The sequence below is a fragment of the Hyperolius riggenbachi genome, chromosome 1 (genome assembly GCF_040937935.1).
Source record: "Hyperolius riggenbachi isolate aHypRig1 chromosome 1, aHypRig1.pri, whole genome shotgun sequence".
Classification (NCBI taxonomy): Eukaryota; Metazoa; Chordata; class Amphibia; order Anura; family Hyperoliidae; genus Hyperolius; species Hyperolius riggenbachi.
Window position 1 is genome coordinate 486,439,123 of NC_090646.1, and position 12,036 is coordinate 486,451,158.

General features: G+C 41.2%; 1 protein-coding gene across 6 annotated transcripts in view; it reads right to left on the minus strand.

Annotated features, from left to right (window-relative positions):
- The window catches only part of CARMIL3 (capping protein regulator and myosin 1 linker 3), a 157,649-nt gene extending 145,928 nt beyond the window's left edge, over positions 1–11,721 (minus strand). For all 6 annotated transcript variants that reach the window (XR_011022260.1, XR_011022259.1, XM_068242126.1 and 3 more), the window contains exons 1-2: positions 11,197–11,721; positions 10,375–10,472 (exon numbers count right to left, since the gene is read on the minus strand). Coding sequence is in view for 4 of the 6 variants with exons in the window: in XM_068242126.1 (XP_068098227.1) it covers positions 10,375–10,472; positions 11,197–11,236 (138 nt within the window). In the remaining 2 variants the exon portion in view is untranslated. The remainder of the gene's footprint in view (positions 1–10,374; positions 10,473–11,196) is intronic.
- Between the last annotated feature and the right edge of the window lie 315 nt (positions 11,722–12,036).

Below are 12,036 nucleotides of genomic sequence, written 5' to 3' on the forward strand. Positions count from 1 at the left end.
GACAGTACAGCAGTCACAACTATCGCCTCTTTCCCAGGTCTCGGCTGACAGAAAAGAAAGAAAACATTTGAGGATGTCGAGAAGATGAAATAAGTCTTTTTAGAAGTTGCTGATTCGCTCTTTGATAACTTTAACAACAAAACAGAAATAACAGTAATAAATTCCCTTCAACTGCTAAAACAGTTACACGAAGGGCTGAAGTCATGGCAGATGACATTTCCTAACTAAAACAAGAAGACTTGGATGACTGCAGCCATTTTTCTCGTCAACTTGATGAACCAGCTGATGTGACAGATACTTCACAATTAGCTATGTTTGTTGTGATGATTTTCAGTGATTTTTGAAGTGAAGGAAGAAGTTTTGAAAATCATTCCTTTGAAAGGCAATGACAAGGAGGTAAGCTATCCACTCAAAGGTGGAAGAATGTTTCATCTCTGAAAATAGTCACACACAACAGCTTGTCAGCATGACTACTGAGGGAGCTCCTGCTTTCACTGGAATGGCCAATGTAGTTCTCTGCTGAAGGGGTACAAGTTCCACCAAGTTTTCTTTTTCCATATCATTGCATCATGCACTTGCAAGCACCCTGTAGGGAGGTTTTGAACATGAATAATATAGTAGAATCTCATTATAGTAAACTCAGACATAGTAAACCTCTGGATATAGTAAACTCAGTCCTCAAGTCCCAGCAAATGCGTCTGTATAAATATACAATGTATGACCACTTCTGATATAGTAAACAACTTTTCCTGGTCCCTTGGAGTTTACTACAAAGGGATTTTACTCTATAAAGAAAAAGTGGCAGCAAACTGGTAACAAAATTCATGCCCAATGTCCTCAAAGAAGGAGATCTTGAACTGAATACCATAGATTTTCCTTCAATACTGTGGTGCGTTGGCTCAAGAAAGGCTTCAAACAGCATCTGCCAGTAACATATCTAAAAGAACATAATAAAGAAGTACCGGTACTTGCATTGAAGGTAATTCTTTCATACCATTTCAATACATTTTAAGCCACCAGCAAGCAAGTAAAAAGAATAATTTTGACAATACCTTTTTACCCACTTTTTGGTACTTTTTCATTTGCAGAATGCTGAAACTTATTTCAAACAGAAGATTAAAAGTTATCTTGTAGGAAAAAAAGATGAATTGAATAAGGGTGTTGGGGCCCTATGCAATTCACCAGCGTAAGCACTGGCAAGTTCTAAAAGTATTTGATGGGACCGTCGGCTAATTCAATTTAAATTATCACCTGGACGGGGCGGTAAAGAATTTGCTTGGGCAATTTAATTGGCCAGTGATTTCTTTTCCCCCTGTGCAGTTCAGTAAAGTGATGCTTCCTATCAACCATAAGCGAATCATCCGTATCCCCCTTGTCCCACCAGCTTCTTTGGGTATCTCGGAGCGTCCTTTACTAAAGAGACTCCAGATGCCCCTCTTTTAAATAGGTAAAGGGAGTAACTTCTGGCTGCCTGGACACACTGCTCCTCGCTGCTGGCCACCAGTACACACACTGCACGTCGTCTTCTTCCTGGCTCTCTGGCTATACAATTCAGTGAACCCCTGCAAAACATCTTTGACCCTCCTGTAAGGGCTCCCCATTGGTCCAGGATTTTAACCAATGAAAATCCTCCCTGAGGAGGATTAAAGAACCAAACTGATTCTTCTTTAGTATTACAGGTAGTCCCTGGTTAACGAACGATATAGGGACTGTAGGTTCGTTCTTAACCTGAATCTGTTCTTAAGTCGGAACAATGTGTCATATCTCTGTCCCCTGTACCTCTTGTGTGCCTCCAGTGTCCTCCTCTGTGTCACCTCTGCACCTGCTTATACAAATTTAAAAGCCATTTTTTCTTTGAATTTTTTTAAAATTGATTTTCTCAAAAATTACAATTCCAATTTGAAAAAAAAAAACATTTGGTTTGTTCCCATAGAAACACTGAATCCATGCCATTCATATCGGTGGGTCGTTCGTATGTCGAGCGTTCGTAAGTATTCTTTTTTTAGTTTTCACTTTTTTTTACTTCTTGCTTCTTTCTTCTCCTTTTGATCAAGAAGTTTTGAATCAGGATGATACCATTTATTGGCTAACTTAAAGAGACTCTGTAACAAAATGTTCAGCCTTATTTCTTCTATCCTATAAGTTCCTATACCTGCTCTAATGTGCTCTGGCTTACTGCAGCCTTTCCTAGTTGCACAGTGGCTGTGTTATCTATGTTATATAATCTAATCTTCTTTCCTCTGTCGGCTCTGTCGGGCTCAGGCACTCAGGCTGGAATGTGCAGGTCTGCTTGTGATAGGATAGAAGCTATACACACCCTCTCCAGGCCCCTCCAAGCTCTGTATGACTCACACAATGAGCTACTCTCAGCCTATCACATGCTGTTAGCAGCCATGTCTTGTTTGTAAACACTGCCTAAAACTGGCAATTACAAGCCAGGATTGCAGCAGGGAGTGGCAGAAACCGCACAGAGGGGCCAAGGAGAACATAATGAATAGAATGGTATGCTTTTTATTGTAAGAATTTTAGAGTACAGATTCTTTTTAAAGAAACACTATCGATTAACATGTTTTTTTAACCTTGGATTGAGAGAGTTTCTGAAGTGCTGGTAAATAACGATGAATACAATCCATTTGCTTATCTCTTTTTTTTGCTGTGTCGAATTCCTTTCACTCTGAACTGACAGCAGTCGGCTCTAATCTGAGGGCAGAGGGAACCATGAGGGGAGGGGGAATTCCCTCACGGTGCACCTGTTAACCCCGTGTGTGTGAGAGAAAGTCCTGTGTCCTGTGTCTCTGACTGAAAAGTGTGAAGAAAAAAAGCAGAGGAAATGTAACTTGTTATAAACACTTGTAATTGTCTGTGACACCACACCTTTTCATACTTTTTTTTTGCTTTCAGAGAAAAATACTCTGTGGTCTGATTTGCAAAAAACAACATTGGCTGTGCATTGAAGCAGACACCCCTTTTGAGAATGATTTGTCCCAATAGAGCTAAATCCTACACACAATGAATTAAAGCTTTTGCCTCTGAGATTTAACATGAAAAGTAGGAAAATGTTTACACAGCTACTTAGACATTATTTTTGGACATTATCAAACCAAGTGTTCTAAAATGACAGTGTCCCTAAAAAAAATTATCAGTAAGTTTTCGGCTATTCCGCCTTCATCAGACTTGAATCCTATTTGTTGAAAAGTTGTTACAACACACAGCCAATAAATGGTATCATCCTGATTAAAAAAAACTTCTTGCTTTTACTGATGACTAACAAGGTACAAAACTCTCCTGCTACTCCTTTAAATCATGGTAGAAGAATCTCCTTCAGCCTCTGTTCTCCATTGCTAGCCGCTCATCCTCCGCTCGCTGCTGCATGCCAGGCTATTCTAGCACTGCAGCTATCTGTCGCTTTGTGAAACCTGACTGTTCCCGCTGTAAACACTGCTTCTGCTCTCCTTTTCTTTCTCTTCCCTGGAGCCCCAGCAAAAGCATCTTCATAGCTCCCACTGGGGCTCCCCATTCATCTACAAGGTGGACCAATAAGACAGATAGACACAGAACATTTATATCGCTCTTTTCTCCTGGTGGACTCAAAGCGCCAGAGCTGCTGCCACTAAGACGCGCTCTATAGGCAGTAGCAGCAATAGGGAGTCTTGCCCAAGGTTTCCTACTGAATAGGTGCTGGCTTACTCAACAGGCAGAGCCACGATTCAAACCCAGGTCGCCTGTGCCAGAGGCAGAGCCCTTAACCATTACACGACCCAGCCGCAGAATCAGGATGATGCAGGATAAGAATCAGGATGAGTCTCATTGGTCCACCTAGTTGTCAAATGGGGATCCCCAATGGAAGCTATGAAGATGCTTTTGTCAGGGCTCCAGTAAAGAACAGAAGGAGAACAGCGGGGCAGTCACAGCAGGGCTGAGAAGGCAGCAGTGCAGTGGTGCTGAAGGACAGCTCCATAGCACAAATACCTCACTCCCATTGTTTGGCATTGCATGGGATACATGGTTATCTCTCAGGCCAATGGCTACTAGTTATGCTCCTTATGCTTGTCCATCGCTCAGGTAAAGCCAGAAATTGAATTTGCCGGTAAATCCTAAGTAATGTCAGATGATAAGACTCCTGCATGTTTTGAACATCTTATCACCTTCGAATTGCATATGGCTGTTTGTGTTTTTAGTCGATGACACTGAAGAACTCAATGATTTGAATTTGAAACAGCAAGAACAAATATTCTGGGCATGACTTCTGGAGAAAAAATCATTTTCAGAAAGACTTGGCTTTTTTAATCTTCCTCCAAATTGAAATGAGCTTGATGGAGAAATCGACAGTACGCTGAAGATAATTTTTCCACCACAGGAAGAATTTGAAAAACATTTCAGTTATATCAGAGGGATCAAATCTATTTGCCAATTTGTAGTATTTCCATTTTCAGACATAAGTATTGAAGAGATATCTGCTTCCATAGAAAAGGAATTTAATGAAGATCAATCTTCAATCTGTTGAACTTATTTCTCTGAGAAATGACTTGGTTGTAAAGAGCATTTAGAGATTCAGGAAGTGTCTGTCCTGTAGTTTATGAAGGAAAAGGCATCCCTGTTTGATCTCAGTTGTTCTGAGTGTGAAGGCCTTCTTTGCGTTCACATACCTTTGTGAGTCAGAATCGTCCAATGTAAATTGTAATAACAACAAATACAGATAACCATCTGGATTCCGGGTACATTCATTACCGTCACGCAGGGTGTAGCTGAAAGACGGCTCACTCTGTGCCTTCACAAGCTCCTGCCAGACGGTTATTACTATTCCCCCTCCGAGTTGTAGCAACTCGGGAGAGACACGAAAGTTGGGACACCAGCTATTGCCAGAGGACGAATTACCTTTTCTTTTAGCTAATTTGTGTGGCGCCCGGACTTTCCAAAGTAGCTATGTAGCCCTGGCGCTGAAATGACCAGTGCAGCGCTGCACCTAAATCAGCTACCTCACTGGAATCCTGCCTCAGATTTGGGGTGACAAATTATGCTCCAAACATAAAAAATTACTTGTTAATCAGATCGCGTCTAAGGTGTCTTTTTTCAAGGCTAGCCTTTCCTGGTGAAAGTGTCCTGCATTCCTGTCACCCTTTTGTGGCTTGTCTCTGCACTTGTTCCAAAACTCCAATGTCTTTTCTATAATGTGGTGCCCATATTACATCTGTGTGTTTCATATTCCAGATGTGCCCTTACAAGAGAGTTAACCAGGAGCAGCATTATGCTAGCATCCCACATTTTTATCTACCTTTTTTATGCATCCCAATATTTAATTTGCTTTAGCTGCTGCTCTGCTTGGTGCTGAATATGATTGTCAACTAGTACTTCTCAAAATGTGATGTTCCCATCTGTATCCTGTTTATTATGTATGGTGCTATACCATTCATATGGCCCAAGATGCATGACTTTACATCTTCCAACATTCAACTTCACCTGCCATTTTCTTGCCCACATAGCCATCCTATCCAGATTCTTCTGCAATATGTCACTATCTTCCTGTGTGTTGATAATTCTGCACAACTTTGTATCATTTGCAACAATGGCAATATTATTTTCCATTTCATCTACTAAGTCAATAATTAATAAATTGAAGGTACTAAACCCTGTACTGATGCACCTGGATCACTCAATTTTGATATGATCTATTGACCACAACTCTTTGCTTTCTGTCCATTAAGAAGTTTCCTTATCCATTCACACAGACTCTTTCCCAGTCCTTGCATCCTCAACTACTGCACCAGACTGTTGTGGGAAGCAGCAGTTTCGAAGGCCTTCTCAAAGTCCAAGTTTATTACTGTTACAGCATTCCCAACATCCATATTAGCATTCTCCACCTTATAAAAGCTTTGCATGTTAGTAAAACAACGTTTGTATGTCATTGATTTCTGACTGTCATTGGTAACTGGCTGCCTGTCTCCTGGTTGCCTGATTCATCAATAAAATAACTCTCTTCGTTTTCGCTGTGAGTTTTGTTCGTTAAAGTACACCTGAATTAACAAAATAAAAAAATAGGTACTTTCCTTAGTAGTGGGAAGCTGCTGGAAGGTCCAGAGGCTGCCTAAATCCTCCTGCAGCCCACCAATCCAAAAGGGACCCTCTGTACCTATTTGACTTAAAGCGATTCATCTGGCTTCCTTTTCGTCGTGGATGAGTACATGTGGACTAGGCATGTGTGAGTAAGGTCCGTGCATGCCCAGTGAAATTAAGCGTTCATGCACAGAGGAAAAAAGCCATGTACAAGTTTCTTTTTTCCACCATGCAAGTTTTTCATTCTACTGGACATACACAGGCCTTATTAACACAACACATTCCCTGTCCGAATGTGCTTGTCCACAGACAACAGTGTGGCCAGAAGATACCTATTCAACTTGCAAGTCAAATAGGTACAGAGGGTCCCTGTACCAGATTAGTGGACTGCAGGAGGACCCGGGAGGCCTCTTGACCATCCATAGGTATCATATTACTGAGGTAAGGGTCTTTTTTTTTTTTTTTCAGGTGAACCTTAACCACTTTACCCCGCCCGTATGGATTTCTCCGTCCCTTTTTCCATCCTTTAACCCCCAGGGACGGAGAAATCCGTACTTTGCGCACTCCCGCCGCTGCCCGCGCTCCCGCTCGTAAACACGCCGCCCGCCGCTAGTAAACACACCGCCGCCCGCTCGCCCAGAGATCAACGAACGGGAAAATCCATTCCCGTTCGTTGATCTAAGCCCCGCAATGATCCGCTGCCGCTCGGCTGAGCAGCGCGATCATTGTGAGCAATAACAAACTCCCAGCCTCTTTCTACTTCCTGCAAGCGTCCGGAAGGACGCTTGCAGGTCGCATGAAACAAAAAGTTACTGTTGCCATCTTGTGGCCAAATAGTAAAACTACACCCTAAGCATTTTTTACACACAAATAAACTAGTTTTACACAAAAAATTAACTCCTTACCTCCCACACTCCCCAATTTTTTTTTTGTAATAAAAAAAAAATAAAAAATTTACAATTTAAAAAAAATACATAAATAGTTACCTTAGGGACTGAACTTTTTAAATATTTATGTCAAGAGGGTATAACACTGTTACTTTATAAACTATGGGCTCGTAATTAGGGATGGACGCAAAACTGAAAAAAATGCACCTTTATTTCCAATCAAAATATTGGCGGCAAACATTGTGATAGGGACATAATTTAAATGGTTTTATAACCGGGATAAATAGGCATATACATTTAATGGGTTTTAATCACAGTAGCATGCATTATTTAAAAACTATAAAGGCCGAAAACTGAAAAATAATAAATTTTTTCCCACATTTTTTCCTATTTTACCATTAAAACACATTTAGAATAAAATTATTCTTGGCATAATGTCCCACCTAAAGAAAGCCTAATTGGTGGCGAAAAAAACAAGATATAGTTCATTTCATTGCGATAAGTAATGATAAAGTTATAGACGAATGAATGGAAGGAGCGCTGAAAGGTGAAAATTGCTCTGGTGGTCAGGGGGTAAAACCCCTCAGTTGGGAAGTGGTTAAAGTGAACGTCCGGACTAAAAATCTACTCAGCAGAACTGAAAAGGCTTGGTGTTTCTTTAACAGTTTCACAGCATCAGAACTTTGTTTTTCTTACCAGAGCATCATTTTTAGCTGCATTTTTAACTAAGCTCCATCCATCAAAGAAAAAAAGCCCAGGCATTTTTTCCCTTATGCTGTGCAGAGCATGATGGGATTTCCTATGTTGTTAATCATGTTGCCTAGCAACTGGGAGAGGTGCTCAGGACACAGGACAGTTGGAACTGTGTCTCATGCATCCTGTCACCTCCTTTCAACCAAAAAGATGGCTGCCATCATGAAATCAAACATTTGCCTGTTCTTTTAAAATAGTGTGGGTAAGAGATTATATTACCTATCTATTTTATTTAACATAACTAATGTAACTTAATGACAGTATGTTTGTTTAGGCTGGAGTTCCTCTAAGTAGAACTATCAGTGATGTTAGACTTAGATTAGGAGTAGTGGGTTTGGGTAAAAACTGAGAAAGATGATGGCATAATGGTCACTATCTGAATGAAATTTGACTATGGTAGGGGCTGTATTGTGAGCTCCTTTGAGGGACAAATAATGACATGACTATATACTCTGTAAAGCTCTGTGGAATATGTCAGTGCAAAATAAATACATAACAATAGTAATCACAATAAAAAGCTGATCAGCGTAGGGCTGCAGAATAGGGGTATTTGGGTCATACATCTACATGTTGATGTTGCTCAGCAAATTCACACTTCACCAGGATACTGACACCAAACCCAATATACATTGCCTTGTATGTGGCCATTACAACCTGCCACTGCTTCCTAAATTCCAAATGCATTTCAGTCTAATGAATATCTCTTATCTCATCACAAGTAACAATCAGCACAAGTAGCAATCAAAATATATGTCCCCTCCATTCAAACTATTATGCACTGGATAACTGTTCAGTGAAGCATGGCTATAGAGCCATAGGCCTCAATGCAACTCTAGGGTCTACTCCAGCACTGTATGTATAGTAATAGCTTGATACCAACCACATAAAAAGCTTTCCAAGGACAGCCAATGTGTAAAACGTGTTAGCAAATGAAAAGGAATAATTTGTTAACGATTACCACTTTTCAAAGCACACACAGAGGTGAGCATTAGTATTTACAGTTAATGCCATGACTAGAGGAAGGCCCCATGTGGGCAGGGTCGGGCCGAGGCAGAGGCTGGAGAGGCTCCAGCCTCTGGGCGCAGTGTAGGAGGGGGTGCACAATTCATTCAGCTGTCATTCCTAATTGTGTATGAAGCAGAAAGAAATAAGAAAAGGGGATACATGACAGTGACTGCAAGCCAGATAACTGGAGATTAAGGTGTTGGGGAGGTTGGGGGCCCTGAGGCACCTATTAGTCTAATAGCAATCAGTGTGTGACGGCTGGGGTGGCAGGGATGGAGGGGCACACTTTGGTGTCTCAGCCTTGGGTGCTGAAGGACCTTGTCCCGGCTCTGCATGTGGGCACCTCAGGTCCAGGGGCCCTGTTGCAGTCACAGCCTCAGCATCTCATATTTCTACACCACTTATCCTGTATGTACTTAAGACGATGGTAAAATGTACACTTTCCAGAGCAATGGCACATCCACACACCGGCGTATGGAATCAAGTTCTACTGAGTCACTGGATGAAGATGCTAGTCAATTGGGTGTCTTCATCATCATAAAGCAAAGGCCAGTATCTGCAAGAGCTTGGCATACAGTAATGGCTAGGCTTGCCTCCTTCAGCTCTCTCCATCAGTGACATATTCCTTGTAGAGTGTTTTGAGCTGTTACTTCCTGCCTTGATGTTTTGGTGATCTCTTCCACCCTTCTGTGTTTCCATTATTCTGGCTGCATCTTAATTAAATATATATCAGGTTCAAATGTAACAGATAGCATGAGATCCTTCACGAACACAAAACTATGTGTCCAAATAACTCAATCCCAGAATATATATATATATCCCTCACCAATGGATATATTTTGGGAACCATAAGAAACCATGAAACAACAACACACTACCCACCCAACGCCAAACTTCCAGATTTCTGAGGAATGACAGTTTAAACACGTTAGTACTTTTAATATTTTCGGTCTTTATTTACTATTTTTACGTCTTTATTTACTCTGTGTATTTATATACACAGAATGTATATACAATGCCGAGTCTCCAGCACGTCAGAACATCCCCTGCAAGTTCATCCAAGTCAAATCAAAGCATCAAAAATGTCATCAGTATACTACCGTATTCTATCGCAGCACTAGTCGTTCTGATGATCAGGCAAATGCATTATTGATAGAAATATATAGATATACAGTGTCTCCAAATATGGCATCACTCAGCAAATAAAATGAATCCATGCTGCAGATCAGTAACATACTCTGGCTTACAGAAACAGTGAGTATAGTAAATGTCCCTCTCAACCTCTTTAAATCCATGATGAGGAAGGCATACTCTATAAACAGTGCAACTGCCACATCTTAAGTGTATAATGTATGGTCAATGTAGATACTGCTGATTACTATACGATATAGATTTATTTTCCTGCCCAACTGTGATATAGTCAGATACCCTTAATGACCCACAGCTATGCTGTTATGAATACATATCATTTCTGTTGATATTACACCGTTTCCACTCTACTCACAGCATACTGAATAGGCTTTTTAACAGAAAAACTTGAAAATAAAGGCAGGACTTAGGCCTAGTAGACTATAATTCTGAGTAAGTGAGCCATGATGCTACAACAGGCAGTAAGACATTTCCTCTGACAGGTACAACCACACAGGGGATAGAAGAGTAATACACATTTGCTACTCACCAGGATCCTGTCTTCCAGTTTTCTGGGTCTGGTCTCCAGTTGCACTCTCTGGAGACGAAACTCTCCTCCAGCCCGGCTAAGCAGCTGTCTAATGCTGTCTGTGGAGACAGTGTGAGACAATGCGGTAAGCATATTGATACATCTTATATGGAATGGAACATCTAGCAGGAAATTTGAGCTATGCATTGTGAGTTTATTTGCCTTATTAATGCTAAGGATGACCACTGCAGAACAGCTTCCCAGGACAGTGGTATGGACACCGCCACCCATGTCGGCACAGTCATTGCTGCAAGGAGTGTGAAGATTCTCACATCCTACACATTCTGTACGATAGTGAGACTGTGCATGACAAGGTAAAACATGCATGAGTAGCACGCTACATACAGCTCTACAATGTCAGACACTCTTCACACTTTAGTCAGGAACACGCTTCAGTGGGTCTGGCAGAGAACAACAATATCACACGGACAAAACACCGCAAGATACTGAAAATAATACAACACACAGTAAAGGTTATTTTCTATTATTTGTCAGCATGGGCAACCGAAATTTTCATCAGAACTGAAAAGGCCATTCAAAGTCAGGATTTATAGGAAATTAGTAACCAAGTGACCCATGACCTCTTATATTGGCAATTCACACTAATACGGTGTGTGTACACGGATTTACTATCAGACCAATTACACACATAATCACATCGGTACAGAGATTAATAACCAGCCTATAAATAGTACACAAGACATATAAAAAGATGATATAGCGTTACACATCTACGTCAGATGGAAAGATAGGCTAGATGTATGGATAATATAGCTCACTCACCTTGCAGTGCTCTGCAGGGCTCCATACACAGCTGGTTCATGGCTGCTGCATTTCTTGCTCTGTCATAACATCAGCTGCATGCAGCTCCTAGGAGCCAATTCTGTGTGGGTTTATATTATTCAGTATATAGTGTGTGTGTGTGGGTGTGTTTGTATTTCTATGTCTATGAATATGCTTGCCTCCCCTCTATGTACAAAGGATAACTGGTTGCATTCATTCAGCACTAAGTAGCCATGTATGTATGCTGTTCATATGTCTCTATACAGAGCATATTCCCCCAATGCTTAGAGGGTTTGCTGCTGACATCTTTGCTGTGCCTGTCTGTTTGGCTGGAGGCTGGCAGGTCCCTGGTCTGGTGTGTCTGTCTCTGTCAGTCTCTTACTCTGGATGTGTGGATGATGAGTGCAGGGATAAGCAGCCCAGAGACACAGGAAACTGCGTATGTGTGTGAGAGGGAGAGAGATGGACTGTGTGCTGCTGCTGCCTATGCGTGGCTGGCTGGTGTGAGAGAAAGATAGATGAGAGGGAGAGTGTGTAAGATATAAGGAGGCAGAGAGAATAAGGGAAGTGGCGAGGCTTGGGGGTGGCACGCTGTGCCATTTTAACTCCTTCTCTCCCTTGAATAGGAAATCAGCCACAGTAACAGATGCTTGTATAAAAGACCTGTTTATATACTGTTCATATTTGAATGCATTACAGCCTTGAGCTTCCAGAGCTGCGTTAGTAAAAAGTAGAAGGCTCTCAAAGACAATTAGATGTACATTAGGACAGGCTTTATGTAAGAATAATAAGGATTGACAATCACAAATCATTTTTTGGGTTAATTTGATAACTTTGATT